The sequence below is a fragment of the Trichosurus vulpecula genome, chromosome 7, assembly GCF_011100635.1.
Source record: "Trichosurus vulpecula isolate mTriVul1 chromosome 7, mTriVul1.pri, whole genome shotgun sequence".
In the NCBI taxonomy this organism is placed as follows: Eukaryota; Metazoa; Chordata; class Mammalia; order Diprotodontia; family Phalangeridae; genus Trichosurus; species Trichosurus vulpecula.
The window spans coordinates 195,014,733-195,041,544 of record NC_050579.1 but is presented as its reverse complement, the minus strand read 5'-3'; the positions used below and the strand labels follow the sequence as shown (position 1 = coordinate 195,041,544).

The window sequence follows — 26,812 nt, the reverse complement described above, 5'->3', positions numbered from 1 at the left end:
TCTCTTGCCAAGGCCCAGTCTCATTTTTTATTTCTGTCTGACTTCTTTTTGGGATGCTACATGGATGTTCAGGCCTCCTTCTGGTCCAAGCATGTGTCTGCAACTCAATGGCATCTAGTATTTCTATGTCGGTTTGTATTTGTATTTGAGTCTTTGTTTCTATCTCATGCTGGTTCCTCATTGTATGTAATTCTGTTGTGGGATTGCATGGACGCATAGTTCTCTTTGCTGGGAATTAAGTTGTTCTTTTGTCTGTCCTCTATTTTGGTGCCTGACCTCACTTTTTTCTTTGTTCTACAATTTTATTGTCTTGTTTTGTTTTCACATTACAAATATTTCCAGATTACTCTCCTACCCCATGAAAGCTGTCTTATAACAAAGTAAAATAGTTAAGCAAAGCTAACACTAGTGACTTCATCCAAAAGTGCATGCACATTCCATATCTGTACCACTGCTCTATTTTTTTTTTGTTTTTTAAAAAATGAATAGGAATTTATTTTCTCTCCCTCTCTAGTTCCACACCATTGGGCATAAAAAGTACATAAAGCCTCTGAAATTTATCATGGATCCCCAAGGGACCACCTTCCTTCCAAATCAAGAACTTCTGATTTGTAGAAATCTTGAACAAGAAAAAGGTTGAATGGTTAAAATAGAGTTTTGGGTTAACATTCTACTCCTTCTGATTTAACAATAGTCATTTAATCTTCTGCTTAGACTATTCAGTTTCTTCTTTGATCATTCCTTTCAAGAACTAAAAAAGGACCTCCCTATGAGCAATCAAAAGATAATCCCTTCTGAATGGGAATGAAGTATAAACTCAACTATAAAGGTATACATTTCAAGCATAAAGAGGTACTTTTTGGTTACCACTCTTATTACATTTTCCAGAAGTCTTAGTATTTTGTTTTTGACCCTTTCCTAAAGTAAAGAGTCTGAAAAGTACCTTAGACTAGAGAAATATTCATTAATATTTTCAGTTGAATAAAAAAGAAGGCTTTTATTATGCTTCCACAACTTGATGGAGGGGGATCTAGTGGTATGATGGCTAGAGGACTGGATTTGGACTCAGGAAGACTTGATTTAGCATGTTACTTTAGACTTATCTTAGGTATGTGACCTTGGGCAAGTTCCTTCACAGCTCTTAGCTTCACTTTCCACAGTTAAAGTGGTTATAACCTATTTACGATTATCTATACTTATTAGGGTTGACTTCATAACATTCAATCAAACTTTATTAATATGGAACTTGTAGTTATCTGACAAATAATATAAACACCAATGCTTTTACAAACAACTAACCTAATTCCTGAAGGTCCTAGAAAGTGTGCCTTATATTGGTGCTCATAAGAAGCTTTCTTCTTTGCCTAGCCAGTGGCCATGTGTTATTCTGGCAAGTGTGTGGCATTCTGGCAAGTGTGTGGCATTCTGGCAAGTTTCTCTGTCAGGACAGCAAACACAGAATTCAAACACAAAATGAGGTCAGGGCAGAACTCAGACTATCCTGGCTAAGGGTATTCCAAATTACATCTAAAGTCTGATTGGTGATGAAATCAAAGCTAAGATCATTAGCAAGTGTTTATTAATTGTTTACCAGGTGTTGGGGGGCATAAAGTATCAGTAGTTTTTACTAGATTTGGGAGACACATAAATCATTAATAGTTACTATAAATTTGGGGTTCACACATGATTGCCAGACTATTTACAAGTACTTATCTTATTGCAGAAGAACAACTTACATGATAACTACTTAGTTACAAAATAGAGGCTTAAAACAGAATAGAGTTGCTTATCATACCTAAGATAACATAATATACTTTTTCCCACTACAGGGATACCTGTAGTAGGTACCTTAAAGGACTGTTATGTCAAATGAGATAATGCGTGAAAAATACCTTGAAAACCTTAAAGCATTCTATTGAATTATCTATTATTATCACAATCTTTAAAATTTCCAGGCCCTCTGCCATTGTCATTGCCTTCCTCTAAATGCCTTCCAACTCATTAGTATCTTTCCCAGATTGTCTTATCCAAAAGTATATGCAAAACTCCAAATGTGGTCTAAGCAGGGCAGAGTATCTGGGAATGCTTCTTCCATATTCCTAGTTGCAGAAGCATAATCTAGTTAGATAGTGGGTTGACCTTGGAGTAAGGAAAATTTGGTTTCAAGACCCTCCTCTGACACACACTGACCAACACACACACTGGTTGGTCCTGGGAAAGTCACTTAATCTCTCAGTACCCCCAGGCAACTCTTTAAGACTATAAATTGTAACACAAGTATGGTTCAGAATTGAGAGAGTTTCTTCTTAAGGAATTCCCCATACCCATGAAATCAAAGTTTGGGTCCCATTCACATCTACCTTTCTTTTATGGTCTTTGAAAATAGGATTACAGTCTATCTTAAGGACTGAACCACTCCATTTTGTTTGATCCACCATATGTGCTAAATATCTTAGCTAATTTCACCTGTTATCTGAATGACAGTACCTGCAGCATTTCCAGACTTGGCAGCCATACCTGCTTCCGTCTAACCATGTTCATTGGCTATTTTGCTGTCTTTGTTGTGCTAATAATAATGCACTCAGTTTTACTAAAGGAATTTAGTTACAAACTAGGAGAAAACTGCTCAAAACACTGTATTCTTCAGTTGCACAGCTACTTCTTTGGATCTAGGAACCACTTGTTGCCAACAGTAAAGAGTGATGATTTTATTTGTTATACTCCTGAGAAAGGTCATATGGTGTAGTGGATAGAGTGTTAAATTTGAAGTCAGGAAGAATTTACTACTTATGTGGCCTTGGGCAAATCATTTCTTTTCCCTGAGCCTCACACCACTCTCTAAGACAAACTTATGGTGACTTAGCCAAATCAGAGTATGTTGGTACTCTAAGAACTTGCAATTTCTCTCATTTGGCTCTTAGCTCATAATAAAACTTTGGAAATCTCTCTAAAATGATTATCTTAATGATGAACAAACTCTCACCTGGTCATATATTCCACACAGCAGTGATTCTGAACCCGTGTAGATCCTCATCCAAACCCCATTCCCTATCCTTCAACTGACTCCTCATTCCCATCCTCCTTACCCTTCTGTCCATCCCCTCCCCCCCCAGTCCTACCTACACTTCCACTGTGCCCTCTGGAGTGTCTGCTTCATAGGCAACAAACTTGTTTTCTTAAATCTTTTACTTTACCACTCTTAAAACATTCTGGCTCTGAGTGTCCTGGCTTCCTCCTGATAACACAGCCTCCATGGCTACCTTTTCCAGCACTGGCTGTACTTTTTCACTCATGTCCCTCAGCTTCCTGGTTGAGGATGGGGAGTTCTCTCCATTGACACTTCCAGGTTCTTCCCGTACCACCATTACTTGATAACATCTTCTCCTTTGAGGTTCATACAATCTACATCTACCATCCTATCAGAATCCTAGTAGCTATTGTCTTCAGACCTCCAGGACACTCTCTTTTCCTCAATGAGTTCAGTACCTGCCTCAAAGTCTTTCTTTATTCTTTAACACCTGAACTCAGACTAGGGGACTTCATCAAAGTCCCTCTTTAGGACTTTTTCTTGGATTTCCCAATCAGAATTCAGTCTAGTGCATTTTTAGAAAAGATTTATTTATTTTTAGTTTTCAACATTCATTTCCACAAGATTTTGAGTTACAGATATTCTCCCCATCTCTCCCCTCCCCCCACCCCAAGATGGCATGTGTTATGTTTGCCTCTTTCCCAGTCTGCCCTCCCTTTTATCACTCCACTTCCCACCCTCATCCCCTTCCCCCTTACTTTCTTGTAGGGCAAGACAGATTTCTATACCCCATTGCCTGTATATCTTATTTCCCAGTTGCATGTAAAAATTTTTTTGACATTTGTTTTTAGAACTTTGAGTTCCAAATTCTTTCCCTTCTTCACTCCCCACCCACCCTCCTTGGGAAGGCAAGAAGTTCAGTATAGGTTATATATATATATATATATACATATATATATATATGTATATATATATATATATGTATATATATATATATATATTGTTATGCAAAACACTTCCATAATAGTCAGGTTGTAAAAGACTAACTATATTTCCCTCCATCCTATCCCATCCTCATTTATTTGATTTTCTCCTTTGACCCTGTCCCTTTTCAAGAGTGTTTGCTTCTGACTACCCCCTCCCCCAGTCTGTCCTCCCTTCTATCATCTGCCACACCAGCGCTCCTTCTCATCCCAGGACTACAACCCAGACCAAGCAGGGCAAAGCAAGAAAATCCTTCCTGCCTCAGCACCAGCAAAGAGATCCTTGCACTCCTGCTCTGATCACCTGCTTGATTCCCCCCACCATCTGTGGGCCGGGAGATCCAGAAGCAGCTGCTGCTGCTGCCACCCCATGGCCTTCTCTTATCCAGGTCCAACAGAGTTTTCCCACTGACCTGCTAAGTTGTCTTTGGCGTTTGTGGGTTGAGAAGTCTGGAAACTGCCACAGCTCAGTGATTCATTGCCCTGAGGCCTGCTCTGCCTGGTCTGTTCTAGCATGGCCCACACTGGACTGTGCTTTGCTCCCATCACAGTACGATAGACCCTTCCCAGCAATCATCCAGGCCATCTTAGGCTTGAGACTTGTTTCACTCTGTCATTTCATTGGTTCTGTAGCTCTAGAATTTGTTTAGAGTAAGTTTTTATAAGTGTTGGAGGGATTTGAGGGAGAGCTCAAGCAAGTCCCTGCTTTTACTCTGCCATCTTGGCTCTGCCTCCTGCTGCATTTTCTAGAATCAGGGGTAGAAAACCTAACCTCTCAGTTCTTCAACTTACTTATTTCCCATAACCTATTCTTCCCCTGTGCCTCAGCCACTCACAAAGATGTTCATGCCCTTGATCTTGCCATCACTCACCAATGCACTGCCTCTATTCAAGAGCTTTGAAATTTCATTGTCTCATCACAATCTATTGGCTTTCTACCTCTCTTTCTTAGGGGTCTACATTTATAGTTGGAAGGGGCTTTTAAGGCCATTTGTTCTAGCTTCTTCATTTTGTAGAGGTAGAAATGGGCTCAGAAATTAAATGACTTGTCCATGGTCACACTGTTAATGTAGCATGATTTGAACTCAGGTCTTCCTGAGTGCAGGGCAGCACTCTATCTACTATGGCATGTATGACCTTGGAGGTTTGACAGAATTTTTTTTTTAAAGTAGAGCAAAAAATACACAAGAAGAACATGTCAAAACAACATTCATGGGACGACTAGGGTTCCAAGATTTCCATTAGTGCAATAAATGGTGACATACCTTGGCAACTGGGAGAAGTCCATCTCCATTTGGGACAGCTGGCAGAGCCAGTTGACTCAGCTTCTCTGATACATTTCAAACATGTAGACAGTTGTAATAAACAATTTAAATAATAGGATTATGTATGTTATTTCAGAAACTTCATAGACATCCCAGATATTTGCTCCACAGGATGTTAATTTTCATCAGGTTATGGTGGTTAAACTAACTTGGTACCACCATCATCAGAGTCACCTAAATTCTCTTTTGATTAATTCTTGCTTTAGCTCTTTGAGGAATTCTGGCTGGACTTGCCTGTAAGCTTCATTTTTCTCTGAGGCTTTGCTTGTAGATGTTTTTGCATCCTATTTTTTGTTTGTTTGGTTTGGGTTTTGAGCTTCCCTGTCACCATAATAGCACTTTATGGTGGAGTACTTCTTTTGTTTGTTGATTCTTCCAGCCTGCTTATGTTAGGGCTTTGGACTTTATGTTAGGACTTTGGACTTTATGTTAGGGATAGGCTCAGTGTACTTCTGGTCGGGGGGAATGTCTGACCTGATCTTCTGTCCTCTTACATCTTTCTGCCCCTTTGACGGCTCATGTTGGGGCCTGTAAGCTTTCAGTGCCCTCAGAGTGATGTGATCCAGGGCAAAAACTGCTTGTTGCTCTCCTGATCTGAATTCTACAAATTCCTGACCCAGTTTTGGGTGTGTTGGCTGGTCCCTGGCTGGGAGTTTCAATATAGTATAACTGCATTCATCAACTAGCCTGCTAGGAAACTCTGTAGGTTCAAAGCTGCTGAATTGTAGGCTTTTCTTTGGTCTGGGACTCCTGCACTTGGAATAACTCCAGGTTATTCCACTGCAGGCTTCAACCTGGACTGGAGACTAGAACTGAGTCCCTGCTCTGCTCCTAGGATCAGAGCCTAATAGCAATTATTTGTTTCTGAACTTGTTCTTTGCTCAGTTCTTTGTTGACTGAAACTGCTCCTCTCTACCACCCCTGGTTACAAGTAAGTCTCCTCCTCAGTTGGCCCTGGATCTATGACCCAGAACTGGGTAGTAGATGACAGAGCTTTCCAATGGCACCTGTTCCTATACCTTGCACCAGTTCAGTGATCTCCTGCCAACTCTTCTTGCCCTGGTGCTTTCTGCCTTGGTGCCTAGTCTTGATTCTCTTTGAGTCCTTGGGGACTGGAATTGTTCTGTATACTCCTGACCAGCCCCCACCCTAGTGTCATTAGAGCTATCTATATCCTTAAGCCACCCTGTGCTGGAAAAATGATTGCCTGTGACTTTTTCTTGGATTTCCTGATCAGAATTCAGTCTTTTGCATTTTCTAGAGACAGGGGTAGGAAACCTGCAGCCTTGATGCCATATGTGGCCCCCTAGGTCTTCAAGTGAGGCCCATTGACTGAATCCAAACTTTGAAGAACAAATCCCCCTAATAAAAGGATTTGTTCTGTAAAACTTGGACTCAGTCAAAAGGCTGCACCCCAAGGACCTAGAAGGCCACACGTGGCCTCAAGGTCACAGGTTCCCCATTCTTGTAAATCTAGATCTTAGTAGAGGAGATTTGGTGGGAGAGTTGGGTTGTACTTTTTTTTTACTGCTCCACCATCTTGACCCTGCCTGAAACATCAGTTACCCAAGGTCTCAGCTTTAGAGTCATTTTTGACTCTTTGATCCCCTCACTGCCCATCAGTTGCCAAGTCTTACATTCATATCTCTTGTATCCTCTGCACTCATGTCACTCAAATGTTCAGGCTCTCACCACCTTGGGATGATAGACTATTACGATTGCCTCTGAATTCATTTCCCACTTTCCAGTCTTTCCATTCTCTAATATATCCTCCATGTGGCAGTCAAAAGACTTTTAGCATTCTATTCATGTTACACATATGCTGAAAAATCTTCAGTGGCTCTTTATTCTCTCTAGAGTGAAATGCAAACTCCTTAGCCTGGCATTTAAGGCCTTCCATAATCTGGTTCCAGTCTACCTTTGGAGAATTATTTCCTATAGCTTCTCTATGTTCCAGTCACATTGGAAGACTAACTCTTCCCTTCAATTTGACAGACCGTCTCTCACTTCCCTTCTATGCACAAGTAGTACTGTGTGTACTATCTACCTCTGCTTTTTAGATAGCATTCTTAGCTTCTTTCAAGGCTCAGTTCAGTTTTGGTGGAGGGAGAGAACACTAATAACTGGAGGTAATAGGGTCAGGTTATTGACTGGTGAAGTCTTCTTTAATCCCTTCACTTATTCATGTTCTCTCTCCTCAAATTTCTCTGTAGGTGCTTATCTGTGTTCATGTTCTATCTGCCAGTAGAATGTGTTTGACCCCGGAGACTTTGGTGTTTTCTTTAAATCCCCCTTGCCTAGCTCTGTGCCTTAAAAAGTGGTAGGGACTTTGGTAAATGTATAGTAAATTTAATATAAAAGAATTGTTTGAGGAGTTTGGAAAATGAGGTACGCCAAGATGTCAAGCACAATAGTTAAGAGCTGTGTAAAGGCTAAAGATCCTGTCTGGGGGCTGGAGGGGAAGGAGTAGGTCTGTTCCTTTAGAAAGGGGCCTTGCAGTTACCTTGAGATCTGGTTACAAAGCCAGGGTTGCAGTCTCAGCTGTCAGGACAAACTGGGGGAGTAGATTGGTCAGAATCTTTACTCAGAAGTCTTAACTGGGCAGGAAGCCAGTCAGAGATGGAGTATCCAGGCCAGGAGAAAGCAAATAGTACCAAGCAATGTGAGAGAGCCCAGACAGGAGCAGAGTCCAGACAGAGATGCTAAAGAATTTTTGAGCTGAAAGTCACCTCGGGGATCATCGGGTCTGGATCCCTTACATGGGCACATGAGAAAACTGAAGCACAGAGACATTAAATAGCTTGCTCAAGGTCACACTTCTGATTAGCAGCTGAGTCAGAGCTAGAACTCAGGTCTCTTAACTCCCAATAAAGAACTCTCTACAGTCTGTGAAGTAGCTTCTCTATATTTCTTAGTCCCCACAATTCTCAATTTGATTTTAGTGAATTGATGTTTGTATGGTATATAGCGTGCTAGCATTTCCCAGGGCTAAAATACATATTTCTATCACTCTACTCTTATTTTTCCTTTTACTGTAAAAATCTAGTGTTTTTTTAAAAAATCATTTCTTAATAATTGCATTTCATATATCTTTAGATATATTTTTCAATGCTAATTTGAATCTTCTCCCTCCATTAAGACTTTCTGGATGCCTGAACTTGTCTTCTTTACTTCCCACTTTGTCTATGTTGTTTTTCAGTCATTTAGTAGTTTCTGACTCTGTGTGACCCTATATGTTTTTTTTTTCTTTTTACAAAAATGCTGGAATGGTTTGCCATTTCCTTTTCTAGCAAATTAAGGCAGACAGAGGCTAAGTGACTTGCCCAGGGTCATGTAGCTAGTGAGTGTCTGAGGCCAAATTGAAACTCAGGTCTTCCTTACTCCAGGCCCAGCCCTCCACTCACTGAGCCACATAGATGCCTCCGTACTGACTTGTAGTATTATCTAATTGTTTCATGTATGTCTCATTTCTCCAACAGGGTTGTAAATATCTGGGTACTTCAATTAATTCTTGAGTTGAACTGACGATTTGAGTATTCTCTATCTTGAGATTTTCCATAGATCTTTCAAAGCTTATTCTCTAGTATGAAGATAATTTTGTACTTAGCTAATAGATTTTTATTTTTATTTATTTTAAGATATATAAAAATGATATTTTTTATTTCACAGGACAAACCCAGAAAATGAATCTTTTCCAGTCTATAACAAGTGCCTTGGATAATTCGTTGGCCAAAGATCCTACTGCAGGTAAAGCTGATTGTGTCTGTGTGAACATTACATTAAAAGACTGAAGAATAATTAAAGACTTGGGATTCTTAATCAGAATAGTGATTCATATTGTTGATATTTTGATATTTGGTCTTGATTATGACCAAATGCTACAAAACAAAAAAGATAAATAGCGATATTAATGTTTTTGGTAAACTTACTCATAATTGAGTCTTACACTTATTGGACAATATCAAGTTAATTTTGCTTTCATAATATCTTTAACATTGAAATTTCATTTTGTCTTTCTGATTTAATAATACCCTTCATATGATTTTGTTCCTGTGAGCAAATAGAAAAAAAAAACTAGGATATGATTCGAGCAATAATATAATCCTAAAATTATAGCATTTAGAGCTGGAAGTAAACTTTAGGTATCATCTTGTCCAATTTCCTCTTGTTACAGGTGAAGAAATAGAGGCCTAGAGCAAAGACCTAGGGTACAAAATGCAAACCCTTTCAGGAGAGGGACCCTATTTCACCCTAGCTTTTGGTGTTTAGGGAGGGAGGAAAATTGCTGGAGATGAGAAATGAGAACTCCATTTTTTAAGGAGATGGGAGCAGGAGATGTAGGCAGTTGCTATCCAAGTAAAGCAGAATCCACTTCCTATGCTTGGCACTCCCAGCAGCAGATTTCTCTACTGTAGGAGTTTTTAACTATTTTTGTGTTATGAACCCCTTTAGCAGTCTGGTAAAGCCAGAATGATTTGTTTAAATGAGTATAGTAAAATGTAAGGTTACAAAGGAAACAAAAATATTGAAATATATTTTCCCCATTCAAGTTCATGGACTCTCTGGTACACAGTTGGTTGTGAAGTTGTGGCTCTTGGGCATGGTGACACATAGTTGTAGTCTCTTTTATTGAATTGAGGGGGCTAAGGCTGGTGAATTGCTTGAGTGTGGGAGTTCTGAGCTACAATAGGGCTAAAACCAGTTGGGTATCTATACTGTTTTGCATTAACATGATGAGCTCCCAGGAATGGGGGACCACCATGCTACCTAATTAGAGACAAATAGGCCCATGTTGGAAATGGAGAAGATCAAAGTTTCCATACAGATAAGCAATGAGGACAGGCCTGTGAGTGGCTACTATTCTCTCTTCCTTCAGATATCCTCAGAATCAATTCTTCAATGCCTCCAAAATTATGTCACCTCCAAAATGGACATCTTCAGTGAATATTTGATCTAATCAAATTCCTCTTCCCACCAATGTTTTTTCTTTTCTTTGTTTTCTATTATAGTTTTTGTTGATATCTTTTGCTTTTATATCACTTTCATCTCCAAATATCCATCTCCTGCCCCTAGAGAGCCATCCCTTCTAACAAATAAAAAGAAAGAGAAGAAAAAAAATTAAAGATAATGCTATTAAAAAATGAGAAAAGAAGCCGATCATATCTCTTTTACAGCTATGGATAGGAGATATATTCTTAACCAAACAAGAGAAAGAGTCAATTGTTGTTGTTATTCAGTCATGTTCAACTCTTTGTGAACCTATTTGGGGTTTTCTTGCAAAGATATTGGAATGGTTTGCCATTTCCTTTACCACCTTATTTGACAGATGAGGAAACTGAGGTAAAAAGGGTTAAGTGACTTGCCCAGGGTTACACAATTAGACTAAGATAAGTCTTCCTGACTCCAGGCCTGGTGCTTTATCCACTGGGCCACTATATATACCCTATAGAGGAAATGACAAAAGATGAAATAGATAATTTATCTACCTAGTTTGTTTATACATACTTATCATATATATTATGTATAATATAATATATCATATTATCATACTTATTATATTATCTAGTTTGTTTGTGTATACTTCTCTGGTAATTGTGTTTCCACTTAGACTGTGAACTTAAGTGCAGGGAGTATCTTTTCCTTCACTCATCTTTCCTTATTCTGCTTAACTTTATGATATGAAAGGGAACGGGATTGCTGATGTCTATGCACAGTGTATAGAGTGCAGGGCCTAGAGTCAGATAGAATCATCTTTATGAATTCAAATCCAGCCTCACCAGCTGTGTGACCTTGGGCAAGTCACCTAACCTGTTTGCCTCAGTTTCCTCATCTGTAAAATGAACTGGAGAAGAAAATAGGACATGGCTGGAGAATTACTAAATTAAAATTACTTCATTGCCTCTCATCCTTGTATTTGCTTCTCTCAACTTCAAGGTTCTTCTCATCCTAGAGCATCTCTCTGCCATGCTGTTTCCTTTTCTCATTGGAGAGTTCTTCCTAAAATCTCTATTTAGGGGAAGGGTGTAGGCCAGCTATCCTTCGTTCCTCTCTGGATTCTGCTTCTGTCTCTCTGATTCTCCCAAATTCACAAAACTATGGTCCTGTTACTGAGTGATTATAAGTATGCTTAGGGTTTATATTTGTTAAATATTAAGGTGAAAAGTACAGCCTATGCAACATTTTACTTATATATTTTTTGGTTCTCAAAAATAATTTTAACAACAACAGAATAATTTTTCAAATCCAGTGTCCCCCTTCAACAAAAAATTGACTTTTATTCTCTTGTTCTTTTGTAAAAAAATTAAAATTGCATTATTTTATTTTTTTAATTAAAAAAAGTTTTGATTCAGTGGGGGCAGAATACTAAGATTAAAAACTTTCAAATTTAGGTGCTTCACAAAGAATTCAGCACTGTTTAGAACAAAGTTATTCCATTTTTTTTGTGCTGGGGCTTAATAGTGTAATCTTTTATATAGCACTTAAGAGTTACAGTGTGCTTTCTCATTGGGAAAAGAAAGCCATCACTACTGATATGTTTAGTGTTGCTTTTGGGGGTGACTCTGAAACAATTGTGTAGTAATCTTGACCTGTTGGAAAATAAAAATTGATTTCTATAGTTTTCCCTTCCTTCAGTTTGAATCTTAGTTAAGAGTGTGATATTTTAAAATAATTTTCAGTAAGGCACTGGTTAGCACTGTTTTGGGAAAACATGCTCCTGATGGAAGGAAGTATCACTAAGCCAGGTTTAAAATCTGGAAATTTTCTAGCCTGAAAATTTGGAAAGTAAGTTATCATTTACTAACTAAAGGTACTTATATTCTAAAACATAGATAAGTCTCTTTGTCATGGAAAAATTCTCTCTTCAAGTGCCTATCATTCCCTTGTTAGGGATTTTGAATTAATTTCAATAACAGACTTGGGAGAGGTAGCTAGGTGGTGCAGTGGATATAGCACTGGCCTTGGAGCCAGGTGGACCTGAGGTCAAATCCAGCCTCAGACACTTACAAGCTATGTGACCCTGGGCAAATCACTTAATTCCAAATTGCCTCAAAAAAAAAAGTAATGGACTTGGGGTGGGTAGAGAGAGGAGAAGGAAGGATTCTGGTTTTGCCTGTTTTGCCAGATGACTTGAGGTGAGTCACTCCACCTCCCTGGGACTCCTTTCTTTTCTTTCTTTTTTTTTTGAGAAAAAAAAAACCATTTTATTTGGTGTTTAGCAGGATATTGGTGAGAGCAATTAAAATTTTTTTTTCTCTTAATTATTTTATTATTTAATATTTTCGTTTTCAACATGGATTTCCACAAGATTTTGAGTTACAAATTTTCTCCCCATTTCTACCCTCCCTCCACTCCAAGATGGCATATATTCTGATTGCCCTATTCCCCAGTCAGCCCTCCCTTCTGTTGCCCCACTCCCCACCCATCCCCTTTCCTCTTACTTTCTTGTAGGGCAGGATAGATTTCTGTGCCCCATTCCCTATATAGCTTATTTCTCAGTCACATGCAAAAACGACTCTTTTTTTGAGCATCTGCTTTTAAAACTTTGAGTTCTAGATTCTCTCCCCTCTTCCCTTCCCACTCACGATTCCCAAGAAGGCAAGCAATTCAGCATAGGGGACACATGTATCATTATGTAAAACACTTCCACAGTACTCATTTTGTGAAAGGCTAACTATATTTCCCTCCATCCTATCCTTGTCCCATTTTATTCAATTTTCTCCCTTGACCCTGTCCCTTTTCAAAAGTGTTTGCTTTTGATTACCTCCTCCTGCTCTCTGCCCTCCCTTCTATCATTCATCCCCCCTTTTATCTCCTTCCCTCTACTTTCCTGTGGGGTATGATAACCAATTGAGTGTGTATGTTATTCCCTCCTCAGGTCAAATCCGATGAGAGCAAGATTCACTCATTCCCCCTCACCTGTCCCCTCTTCCCTTCCAACAGAACTGCTTTTTCTTGCCACTTTTATGTGAGATAATTTACCCCATTCTATCTCTCCCTTTCTCCCTCTCTCAATATATTCCTCTCCCACCCCTTAATTTTATTTTATTTTTTTAGATATCATCCCTTCATATTCAACTCACCCTGTGCCCTCTGTCTATATATATGTATATTCCCTTCAACTACCCTAATACTGAGAAAGTTCTCATGAATTACACACATCATCTTTCCATGTAGGAATGTAAACAAAACAGTTCAACTTTAGTAAGTACCTTATGATTTCTCTTTCTTGTTTGCTTTTTCATGCTTCTCTTGATTGTTGTGTTTGAAAATCAGATTTTCTATTCAGTTCTGGTCTTTTCACTGATAAAGCTTGAAAGTCCTCTATTTCATTGAAAATCCCTATTTTGCCTTGGAACATGATACTCAGTTTTGCTGGAAAGGTGATTCTTGGTTTTAATCCTAGCTCCATTGACCTCCAGAATATCATATTCCAAACCCTGTGATCCCTTAGTGTAGCAGCTGCTAGATCTTGTGTTATCCTGATTGTGTTTCTACAATGCTCAAATTGTTTCTTTCTGGCTGCTTGCAGTATTTTCTCCTTGATCTGGGAGCTCTGGAATTTGTTGACCATATTCCTAGGAGTTTTCTTTTTGGGATCTTTTTTAGGAGGCAATCATTGGATTCTTTCAATTTCTATTTTACCCTCTGGCTCTAGAATATCAGGGCAGTTTTCCTTGATAATTTCTTGAAAGATGATGTCTAGGTTCTTTTTTTGATCATGGCTTTCAGGTAGTCCAATAATTTTTAAATTATCTCTCCTGGATCTATTTTCCAGGTCAGTGGTTTTTCCAATGAGATATTTCACACTGTCTTCCATTTTTTCATTGCCCTGGTTCTGTTTTATAATATCTTGATTTCTTATAAAGTCACTAGTTTCCACTTGCTCCAATCTAGTTTTTAAGGTAGTATTTTCTTCAGTGGTCTTTTGGACCTCCTTTTCCATTTGGCTAATTCTGCCTTTTAAGGAATTCTTTTCCTCATTGGCTTTTTGGAACTCTTTTGCCATTTGGGTTAGTCTATTTTTTAAGGTGTTATTTTCTTCAGTATTTTTTTGGGTCTCCTTTAGCAAGTCATTGACTTGTTTTTTTTTTAGAGGTGGAAAGCAGGGCAATTCGGGTTAAGTGACTTGCCCAAGGTCACACAGCTAGTAAGTGTGTCAAGTGTCTGAGGCCAGATTTGAACTCAGGTCCTCCTGACTCCAGGGCCAGTGCTCTACTCACTGCACCACCTAGCTGCCTCCAATTGACTTTGTTTTTCATGGTTTTCTTGTATCACTCTCATTTCTCTTCCCAATTTTTCCTCTACTTCTCTTACTTGCTCTTACAAATCCTTTTTGAGCTCTTCCATGGCCTGAGACCAATTCATATTTTTCTTGGAGGCTTTTGATATAGGCTCTTTGACTTTGTTGACTTCTTCTGGCTTATGTTTTGATCTTCTTTGTCACCAAAAAAAGATTTTAGAGTCTGAGTCTGGATCTGCATCCTTTTTCGCTGCCTGGCCATTTTCCCAGTCAACTACTTGACCTTTGAGCTTTTCATTGGAGTATGACAGCATGTAGAGTAGAGAGTGCTTTGTCCCAAGCTTTAGGGGCTGTGCTGCTGTTTTCAGAGCTGCTTCTACTCCAGTCACCGCAAGCTCTGCCACAGCAGCACTCCTCCTCCCCCCAAGAACCACCAACCAGGATTGTGACCCAGATCCAAGCAGGGCAAAGCAAGCCCTGCACACCTACTCTGGTCTGCCGTTTGATTCATCCTGCTGTGTTAGCCAGGGACTTGGGAAGCAGCTGACGCTGGAGTTCTGGAAGCAGCTGCAGGAGCTTCCTGATACTGCTGCTTCCACCTCACACCACCTCCGCCACCCCCAGGGCTGGTGGTCAGACTGTTCTCCTCCCTGATCTAGCAGTTTACCCACTAACCTGCTGCATTTTCTTTGGTGTTTGTGGTTTGAGAAGTCTGGTAACTGCCACAGCTCAATGATTCATGGCCCTAAGGCCTGCTCCGGTCAACTCCTGGTCTGGTGTGTCCTGGCATGGCCCACACTGGGCTGCACTCTGCTCCCAGCTCTGTGAGATAGACCTTTCCCAGTGATCATCCAGGCCATCCTGGGCTGGAGACCTGCTTCCCTCTGCTATTTCATGGATTCTGCAGCTCTAGAATTTGTTCAGAGCCATTTTTTACAGGTGTTTGGAGGGATTTGGGGGAGAGCTTAAGCAAGTCCCTGCTTTCCAGCCCCCATCTTGGCTCCTCCTGGGACTCCTTTCTTACTCTATATTGGGAAAGAGCTTGGACTAGATGACCTCTCAGGTTCCGATAACTGTAATGACCTATGAATATGACCTATCTGTGACTTCATTGTGTTATTTGGAAGTCAGCATACTATAGGAAGTGAATTCAATTGGCTTTATATTGTCTTAGATATTTAGTTGGAATAAAAATTCTATTCTAATTAGTTATAAATTTACTGAATAAATCTTGAGAAGCATTTTAAAAGTATCCCTTCAAAAATATTTTAAATAAAATGTCAGTAGAATATCGCCTATATTCAAAGTTGAGAGAATGGTAAGAGGCTAGGTAAATTGCCCCTTAAGTTACTTATAAAGTATCCTCATTTGTTGGCAGGTAGCTGTCAAAGCTAAAATGACATGATTAAAATTTCAATAGGTACCTAGAAATATAATGCTTATTTACACAATAGTTTCTGGAAATGTGTCCTTTCTTTGACATATTTTTTAGTTTACTTTGAATGTTAGGCATTGACTGCTGTTTGAAATTGGTCATTGAACTTGATCTATCCAATCTGCTCTGAATAGTTCAGTATTTTACTTCTTGACCAGCTAATTTTTCTTCCTTTTAAATATAATGTTTGTAGTGCAAAAGCCACATATTGTAAATTGTTGGACATTAGCAAAGTAGCTCTAATAAAATCTCAAAGGACTTTTTGCATTTGAGCACTTGCCTAAAAGTTAAGTAATAGTCTTTTGAGCATCCTGAATATCAGGTGAATTAATGCTCAGAGACTGAGAATTTATAAGTTTGGATAGGTTTAATATAAGAGCTAAGTCCGGTGACTAGTTGGAGTGCCACAAGCTTGTGGTAAATGATGCTCTCAGTTTTCTCCCACTGCTTTGCCTTTCAGTTCTTGTCTTACAACTCCCTCTATGTGTTTTTCTGCTGTTAGAATCCTCCTTCTGACAATTTTCTGCTATTCTGCAGGAGGGGATATAGGCTTCCTTCTACTTTTGGACCCTACTGTGCTGTCTTTGAAAACTGCATATCCTTCTTTCAATTTTTTTAAGGTATTTAAAAACAAAAACAAAAACGTGGAAATTGTTAACAGGGAAATATATAAGAATTCATAACAAAAAGAAAAAAATTATAAAGTTACATTAGTCTTAAGAGCTAAGTCTGGTCTAAGGGAGAAATAGCATTTATTTTACTTAGCTACATTTCCCCCATATCCCAAAAGACCCCCTTTCTCCAGTTTTTTCCCATAGAGCCCTCAAGTTTTGTCTGGGTTAGCAGCTATATTGCATGCTGAGTTTTCTAAGTGTGGAAAATGTGATTGCTAGGTTCACCCAGATTTGAGCTTTCTTTTAAAATTTGCTTGTTAGAATTTGGCTTGTGGAAAGTACTGTTTAACTGGATCCTGTAAAGATTCTTCTCCTGGGCTTCAGGACTGATTTTGTATTTTCTTTCTTCATCCTCTTGGAGGTTTTGATGGTTCTGGCTCCTTGCAAATTTTGACACCCTTGACCCACTTTGTTCTCTCCTAGTAGGTTTGCCAGAATCAAGGCACTAGCCAATTTCTATGACTGGGTCTCCCTTTAAGGTAAAATCTGGCTTCTCCATGTATTGCTTCAGTTGGCATCTCTGCCACATTCTCCTTTAGAGGACAAATGTTTTGATAGTCTCTATTGGTTTACTCTGAATTCCCATATCTATCCTCTGTGCAAGTTCCTGGCACACTACATTTTAGTTTCTTTTCTTAGCCCATGTGATCTCCTGCTGGAACTTAAATTCTTCTTTGTGGTTTGAGTACTGGTCTGATCCCCAGCTTTTTGGTAATGGCACAGCCAAGAAGGAGATAGAATTAAGTCCTGTGCTCAGTAAAAGAATGACCTAGGGTAAAAAAGTTCTACTTAATTCTCTGCTTCGCTTTTGATAATATCCTCTGGGACTCTGCTACTCTAGTTTAATGGTTTTCTAGAACTCTCTTCTTTATAGGTTTGTAATAGAAAAATAGGCTATACATACAATTCGCAGAATCTTAGAGCTAGAAAGGTTCCCATAGATGAACATGCTAACTCTTTCACTTGGCAGATAAAGTATTGAAGCCCAGAAAGATGAAATGACTAGGGCAAGGTTATGTAGCTAGTTAGTGGTAGAAGCAGGAGTGATGAATAACTAACAATTATTTTCCACCAGTAATAATAATACTTCAATTTTACATAATGCTTTTGCATTAGAAGTGTTTCTCTTAGAACAACCCTATAGAGAAAATTTGGTAACCATTATTACCCCCATTTTATGGATGAGGAAACTGAGGCTCCAAGAGGTTTTACGATTCACCCAAGTTCATATGACTGGGATACATAATTTGAACACAGGTCTCTCTTTATGCTAATTTCAGAAGACATACTTTGCTGTCATCACATCACAGTTATGTTGTCTATACTTTAATATGTTCAGCATTTTTTTTTATAATTATAGACTAAATACATTTTTACTTTAGCTTTGCCTCTGTATATATCATCTGTTTTCTTTCATGGGCCCATTAAAGAATGACTTGCCATTTAAAATAGTCATACTTTTCTGTTAAAAGATGCCACAAAAGTAATTTTTTGAGAGGATAGGAAATTTCTTATTATTGGGCAGCTCTTCTTTCTTTCATCTAAAAAACCCCAAAAACAAAATCCTGGAAGGTTCCAAATTAGTATCAGTACGACTTTGACTTGGTTTTGGTGGGGAAAAAAGACACACTTGAATTGTCACTATCCTTTGCTCTGCCTGATCAGGCTAGATTGTAAATTCCACAAAGGAAGGAACTGTGCCAATTATCTTTTTGTCTTCTTCAGTGCCTAGCACAATGATTTGTACTTAGTAGGTGCTTAGTAAATCATTTTGAATGAGAGTATTAAAAAGAAAGGTATTTTTAGGCAGGGAACCTGAGCCCAAATAATTCCATGAAGAAATGATATTTTCAAGATCATTTTGAATCCTGCCTCTGACATTTTCTGGTTGTACGACCATGGGCAAGTAACTTAGCATTTTATTTCCTTATCTTTAAAATGAGGGAGTTGGACTTTTGTTGTTGTTCTCAAAGAGAACCAATGACATCAGGAGGGTCATATCTTGACTTGCAAGTGAATTAGATTTAAGTGAGGCAGAGCTGTGCAAAGTCATCTGCCTCACTCCTCCAGAGTCATTGGAGTCCACTGGCAAGGCATAGGTCAGGCCAACTGGAGATGGCACAGGATACAGTGGGAGACCTTGGCCTTTTTAAGTTAAAGTCTTTCCCAGGTCTCAGTTTGCCTGAGGCAGCATCTATTCAGTAGTTAAAAAATAGGCAAGAATGGAAGCAAACGATGGCCTAGTTTGCCTTCACAAAAGAATCAGTCTGGGAGGGGAAGACCCTCAGAGTTTCTGGTCATAACAGAAACAATTGCTATGTATACTCACTCTGAGCCATCAAAACCCAAATTGTAAGCAAGTGAGGCTTGGGCAGGGGACTATTATTTGCCAGACATTGAGAAGCCAGAGTAATTTGGGTTTAAAGGCATAGTCAAGTAGCTCCATTTGAATCCTCATGGGCTTTTTCAGAACCTATTTTTTTCAGAGCTATATTTCAAGAAATCACAAATGAAAGGTACATGAGACAAAAGTTAATTGTTCCAGGTTTTTGGGGAAAATGATAGAATAATTAAGAAGAGGAAAAATCTAGCCCCCAAGCCCAAGATACCTTGGGAGGTATAAGTGATCAAAATTTATATTCCTTTTGGCAGAGAACCCACATGTAAGGGTATGACTCCCCACTTGGATAGAGGGGCAATAGGAGGAGCAGGAAGGGGAGGAGCAGGAGAAGGAGGAAGAAGAATTTCTAGTTCTAAATCTGTCCCTCTATGATCTTTTCTATCTCATTTTCCTCATCTCTAAAATGGGGATAATAATAGGGTTGTTGTGAGGCTCAAATGAAAGAACATAGAAGACACTTTGCAAACTTTAATATAGATCTCAGCTATTTAATAATAATAACCTTTTAAGAATTTGGTCTTAAATATCTTGGGTGTGAAAGGAGGAAAGGCATGGTGAAGTAATGTTCCATTTTTGTGTCTGTATAATCAAAACTCTTAAGAATAACTCTGTGATCTGGCTAAACTTTAAAGTTGTATAGCTTAACATGTGACTGCTTGAAGAAGCTGTGATTTATTTGTGTGGGAAACTGCTAGTGTAGGCACTTTCTCCACCAAAGCAGCTATAACTGGTCTGTCACTTATTGGTCAAGTCAGGAAGCATTTATTAAGTGCCTACTATGTGTCAGGCATTGTGCTAAGGGTTAGGGATACAAAGAAAGGCAAAAAAATTAATCTCTGACCTCAAGTTGCTCACTATCTAATTGGAGAGACAACATGCAAAAAAACTATAACAAGATCTATACAAGATAATGTGGAGATAATCTATACAAGATAATGTGGAAGAGGAAACTAGCATTAACGGGAACTGGGAAAGGCTTATTTGCAGAAGGCAGGATTTTAGCTGAGACTTGAAGGAAGTGGAGACTAGAAGGGAGAGTATTCCATGCATGGGGGACAGTAAGTGAAAGTGCCTGGAGTCGGGAGATGGAGGACCTTGTATGAGAAACAAGCAAGGAGGCCAGTGTAACTGGATCATAACTCAAGGGGAGTAAGATATAAGAAGACTGAGAAGGTAGGAAGGGGACAGGCAATGAAGGGCTTTAAAAGTCAAACAGAGAATTTTAAGTTTGATTCTGGAGGCAAGAGGAAGTCACTAGAGTTTATTGCATAGCTGCTGATGTGGTTAGACCTATACTTTTGGAAGATCAATTTGATAACAGAGTGGAGGATAGACTACAGTGGGTAGAGATGAGGGAAATTTAGAAAAGAGGAGTTTTGGGGAAAAATAATGAATTCAGTGTTTGATATGTCTTTGTCTAAGGTGTATATGGGACATCTAGTTTGAGGTGTTCAATAGGCAGATGGAGATAAGAGACAAGGTCAAGACAAAGGTTAGTGCTGGAAAAGTAGATCTGATAATCATCTGAATTGAGCTAATTGTATCCATGGGAACTGATGAGATCACTAAGAAGCATCACATAGTGGGAGAAAAGAAGAGGACCCAGGACAAGCCTTAGGGGACATCCACAGTTAGCAGTGGGTAAAGGAGACTGAGAAGGAACATTCTGACAGGTGGGAGGAAAACCAGGGGAGAGCAGTATTGTGAAAACCAAGAGAGAAGAATATAAAGGAAAAGAGGTGATAGACATTTGTCAAAGGCTGCAAAGTCCAGAAGATGAGGATTGAGAAAAAGTCCATAGCATCCAGTCAAAAGGTCAATTCAAAATAGAAAAGATGTAATGCTTTTATGTTTCAAGTTTTTACCAAAGAAATGAAATATTTATTTTCCTCCATATTTGGAAAATAAAGTTTAAATTGAGCATGCCTACTTTGCACATAATTGGAATCTTAATTTTAACTGAATAGTGAATTGACTTATATACTTTGATTTTCTTCATAACATATCAAACAAATTGCATGTAATGGATTTAGAACTAAACATAGAACTGATTTTTAGCTTTGTGTTTCAGTTACTGTACCTATTTGAAACACTTTGCATTGGCCTCGTTGTTCAACTTTTCCCTGTTTAGACCTGTATTTATTTTTGGTTACTATCATGGAATTTTATAACTAGATGAGAGTTTAGAAATCCTCTAGCCCAACCACTTTCCTTTCCACATGAGGAAATAGGCCAACACAACAGCAGAGCCAGAGCTGGAGCACAGGGCTCTTGATTCTCAGGCCTTCTTTGTAGCATAGCATAATTGTTATTATCATTAATTATTGGCATGATCCAAGTCAATTTCTCAAATCTAATATTTAAATATTAACTCATTTTGCTAGAATATGTTGTTCTGAGATCAAGATCAAGGGTTTGAAACCTCTAAAAGTCAGCCATATTTTTTTTGGCATATAAAAACTCAGAAATGGGTGCTATTGGTCACAGTATGAAGATGAGTCAGTTAAAATTCATCTATACTACTAGACATACAACTCAATACTAATGTCGACTGTTCATAACAACATGTGAGGAATCAAAATTATTATAGGGCAGGGGAGCTAAGTAATGTTTTCTTTATTAGGATTTAAAGCCTGGGAGTTCAGAATTAAAGCAGAATTTCTTCATATCTCTTCTCCATCTTTGTACCCATATACCTTGCCAGTAAAAAACACATGTTGTAAACATTAACAACTGTGAAATATTTATTACTTTCCTATCTCTCCATAGAGATGTATCCTAGGACTCAGAATGCATTGTCAAACATAAAAATTTCCTTAGTTCCACACTCTCTCGGGTATTTGGGATTCTGACTAGCATTTTAGGGAAACCTATCCATCACGGCCTGTGAGGGAAAAGGTTGTTATTGTTACAGCCAATGACCCTTTACTTTTTTACCTGACACTCCTTGGGAAAGACAAGATAAAAATACTTAACAACAGTAACAAATCTTTGATGGTATTACTGGGTTTTTTTTTGGAACTACTATTTCATCTGTGTAGAGCAGGGGTTCTTCACCTTTTTTTTTCTGGTGTTATAGTCCCCTCTGGCAATCTGGTGAAACCTGTGGACCTCTTCTCAGAATCATGTTTTTAAAGGAAAAAAAATACGTAGGATCATAAAGTAAACAAATTGTAGAGAAATACAGTTGTAAAAATATTTTAAAAATACCGAATTCATGGATCCCATATTATGTATCCCTGGTATAGACAGCTTTCTGTTCCAATGTAGATGAGCATGTATTCTACAATTTATAGTCTTAGAGAATTGCCTGGGTCACTGTGACTTGCCCAGGTTCACAAATCAATGTCTTTCTGAAGCAGGGTTTGAACCAAGTTCTTCTTACCACTAAACCTCACCACTGCTCTGTTTCATGTTAATATTTTGTAAATTCATTATTGAAACAATTGTGGGTAAATTTGCAAACACTTGTAGCTATTTGAAGGAGTTGTGTGAGACCCTTTTGAAGGAAGGGAAGGAAACAAGCATTTATTAATGGCCTACCATATGCCAGGCACTGTGATAAGTGTTTTACAAATATTATATCACTTGATTGAGGCAACAAGACTTGGTGAAAAAAAGGAATTAGGAGTCCTGATTTCAAGTTCTGGCTTTACTACTAATTTATCTATATGACCTTAGACACTTATCCTCTCTGGGCCTCAGTTTCCTCACCTATAAATATAAGGGGTTAGACTAAATGAACTGAAAATTTTCCTCCAGCTTGACTCATTTGAAAAATCTTAAGTATGGATGTGATTTAGTCAAGTAGGAGTGCATAATTTTATATTGTGATGTTAGCATATTGTGAATTTTTTTTAGTAAACTATATTCTTTAAATATTATCTTCTCTTTCAGTAATTTTTGGTGAAGATGTTGCTTTTGGAGGAGTCTTCAGATGTACTGTTGGCTTACGAGACAAATATGGTAAGTTTTCTTTGTGTTTACTAACAATCTTAATGTCTATTGATGCAGGATTCCTGAGGATTTTCAAGATTCAAGCCATGTGAAACAGATAGTCATAAAATAAAAATAAGGTTAGTTTCTTTGAATTTCTACTTCTCTCACTCAGGTCCTCATCACTTAATAATTGGACTATTGCTACAACCTCCTAGAATAGCAGGAGGTTACATCTAGATTCCAAAATAGCCTTTTAAAACACCATTTTTATCATATCACTTCCCTGCATAAGAAACCTGTTGTCCTTTATATCTAATCTAAATTCCCTAGTGTACCATTTAAGCTGTTCTCTTAATTGTCTATTCTCTTCCTTCTCAGAGTTCATTTCATTAACCTTCTTCATAATACTTTTGTTAGTCAGGTCATCCCTTAAATTCTTGACACATACACAATTTCTATGCTTTTGGCTTTGTTCCTTGTTCTGCTGACAATTCACATTTCTCCAGAAATGGAAGGCCTTTTCTTGGCAGCTATTGGATGGTATATTTTGCTCTGAAACTTTGAAATGCTTTAGCATCTCTAGTGATTTTATGGTGGGTAAGGGGTGTGTGTGTGCGTGTGTGTGTGTGTGTGTGTGTGTGTGTGTGTGTACAAATACATACATACCTATATGCAAGCATACTTATATGTATGAACATATGTATGCACTATGGAAGCCAAGAGAGAAACAAGTTAGCTGTTAAGGAGCTTACATTTTGTTTCTTACTGGACCTGTGATTTCATCACTATAGGAAGAAGCTCAGGCAGGAACTCTTTCTACTGATGCAGATTGGAACCTGCTCAGTATAGTCTTAGAAAGTCACGTAGGGCTCTGAGAAGTTAAGTAACTTGTTTGCAGTCACACAGCCAGTATTTGTCAGAGGTTGGACTTGAACCCTAGTCTTCCTGATTCTGAGGACAGCTTTCTTTCCATTATGCTACACTTCCCCTTGAGCTTGCATTCTACTATAAACTCTCTTCCACATCAAAGTTAGAGTAATTAGAGTAATCTTTGTTTCTTTCCCTTTCCTTATCAACCACTTTTTAAAAATTTAGCTTTGTACTTTGTTTTTAAAAAATTATTTAATATTTCATTTCCCCCCATTACATATAAAAAAATCTTAAGCATTCTTTAAAAAAATTTTTTTTGAGTTTGAATTCTCTCCTATCTCTCCTTATTGAGAAGACAAGCAATTTAATATAGGTTATACATGTGCAGTCATATAAAACATTTTTATGTTAGTCATGTCATGAAAGAAAATGCAGACCAAAAAAAGGCCTAAGAAAAATAAAGTAAAAAAAGTGTTCTTTGATCTGCATTCTGAATCTACTAATTATTTTTCTGGAAATGGATAGCATCCTTTAGAAATGTCTTGGATTTTTGCATTGTTGAGAATAGTTAAGTCATTCATAGTTGATCATCAAACAATATTGCTGTTAGTATACACAATGTTCTTTTGGTTCTTTTCATTTAACTTTGCATCAGTTCGTGTAAATCTTTCCAGGTTTTTCTGAGGGCATCCTCCTCGTTATTTCTTACAGCACAACAGTATTCCATCACAATCATATACCACAACTTGTTCAACCATTCCCCAATTGATGGGGATCCCTTCAATTTTCAATTCTTTGACACCACTAAAGAGCTGCTATGAATAGTTTTGTACATGTATGTCCTTTTTCTTTTTTTTATCTTTTTGCGTTACATACCTAGTAGTGATATTGCTTGGTCAAAGGGTATGCATGGTTTTATAGCACTTTGGGCATAGTTCCAAATTGCTCTGTAGAATCGTTGAATCAGTAGACAACTCTACCAACGGTGCATTAGTGTCTCAATTTTTCCCCACATCCCTTTCAACACTGTCATTTTCCTTTTCTATCATCCTTTTCTGCCAATCTGATAGGTGTGGGATGGTACCTGAGAGTTGTTTTTATTTGCATTTCTCTAATCCATAGTAATTTAGAACATTTTTACATGAATATAGACAGTTTTGATTACTTTGTCTGGAAACTGCTTGTTCATATCCTCAATTATCAATGGAGGAGTGACTCTTATTTTTTTTATAAATTTGACTCAGTTCTCTATATTTTGAAAAATGAGGCCTTTATCAGAGAAACTTGCTGTAAATATTTTTTATAGTTATGATTACTGTATGTTTCTCTCCATCCTATTTTTCCTCCTGCTTATCTACTCTCTCTCCTTTCACCCTATCCATCCCCAAAAATGTTTTGTTTCTGACAACCGCTTCCCTCAATCCACCCTCCCTTCTATCAGCCCCTCCTGTCCTCTCTTCTCTTCTTCCCCCCCTAATTTCCCCTAGGGTAAGATAGATTTCTGTACCCAACTGAGTGTGTATGTTATTCTCTTTCAAACCAATTCTGATAAGAGTAAGGTTCATGTCTTCCCCTTACCCTCCTCCATCTTCCCCTCCATTGTGAGAGCTTTCTCATGCCTCTTGTGTGTGAGATAATTTACTCCATTCTACTTTTCCCTTTCCCCTTCTCCCAGTACATTCCTCTTTCTCACCCCTTAAATTATTTTTAGTTAATCAGACCATCATATTCAACTCACATCCATACCCTCCTAACTGCCCTAATAATGAGAAAATTCTCAGGACTGACAGGTATCATCTTCTCACGTAGGAGCATAAACAGTTTAACCTTATTGAATGCCTTATGATTTTTCTTCCCTCTTTGCCTTTTTATATTTCTCTTGAGTCTTATATTTGAATGTCAGATTTTCTATTCAACTCTGGTCTTTTCATCGGAAATGCTTGAAAGTCCTCTATTTCATTGAATATTGTTTTCCCCTGAAGGACTATACTCAGTTTTGCTGGATAGGTTATCCTTGGTTGTAATCATAGCTCCTTTGTCCTGTGGAATATTGTATTCCAAGCCCACTGATCCTTTAATGAGAAGCTAAGTCTTGTGTTATAATGACTGTGACTCCATGATATTTGAATTGTTTCTTTCTGGCTACTTGCAACATTTTCTCCTTGATCTGGGAGCTCTGGAATTTAACTCTAATATTCCTGGGAGTTTTCATTTTGGGATGTCTTCTAGGAGGTGCTTGAATTTCTATCTTACCCTCTGGTTCCAGAATACCAGGGAAGTTTTCTTTGATAATTTCTTCTATGTTCCTTTTTTGACCATGGCTTTCAGGTAGTCCAATAATTTTTAAATTATCTCTCCTGGATCAATTTTCCAGCTGAGTTGTTTTTCTAATAAAATATTTCCCATTTTCTTCTACTTTTTCATTCTTTTGACTTTCTTTTGTTGTTTTTTTTTTTTTTTTGGAGAATAACTTTTTTTTTGCAAGGGGGTAGGCAGGACAATTGGGGTTAAGTGACTTGCCCAAGGCCCCACAGCTAGTAAGTATGTCAAGTGTCTGAGGCTGGATTTGAACTCAGGTCCTCCTGACTCCAGGACTGGTGGTCTACTCACTACACCACCTAACTGCCCCTTCTTTTATTATTTCTTGTTGTATTCTGGAGTCATTAGCTTCTACATGCCCAATTCTAATTTTTAAGGAAATATTTTCTTCAATTAGCTTTTGTATCTCCTTTTCCATTTGGCCAATTCTACTTTTTAAGTAGTTCTTTTCTTCAGTGAATTTTTGTATATCTTTATTTTTTTCCAGTTCTGCTTTTTAAAACATTCTTCTCTTCATTGGATTTTTGTGCTTCTTTTGCCATTTGTTCTATTCTGTTTTTTAAGTTATTATTTTCTTTAGCATATTTTTGTGCCTCC

At 38.1% G+C, this 26,812-nt stretch overlaps 1 protein-coding gene across 2 annotated transcripts in view; it reads left to right on the top strand.

Annotated features, from left to right (window-relative positions):
* The window catches only part of BCKDHB (branched chain keto acid dehydrogenase E1 subunit beta), a 306,385-nt gene that overhangs the window by 7,898 nt on the left and 271,675 nt on the right, over nucleotides 1–26,812 (top strand). For both annotated transcript variants that reach the window (XM_036767654.1, XM_036767655.1), the window contains exons 2-3: nucleotides 9,006–9,083; nucleotides 22,985–23,053. In XM_036767654.1, coding sequence (XP_036623549.1) covers nucleotides 9,006–9,083; nucleotides 22,985–23,053 — 147 coding nt within the window. The remainder of the gene's footprint in view (nucleotides 1–9,005; nucleotides 9,084–22,984; nucleotides 23,054–26,812) is intronic.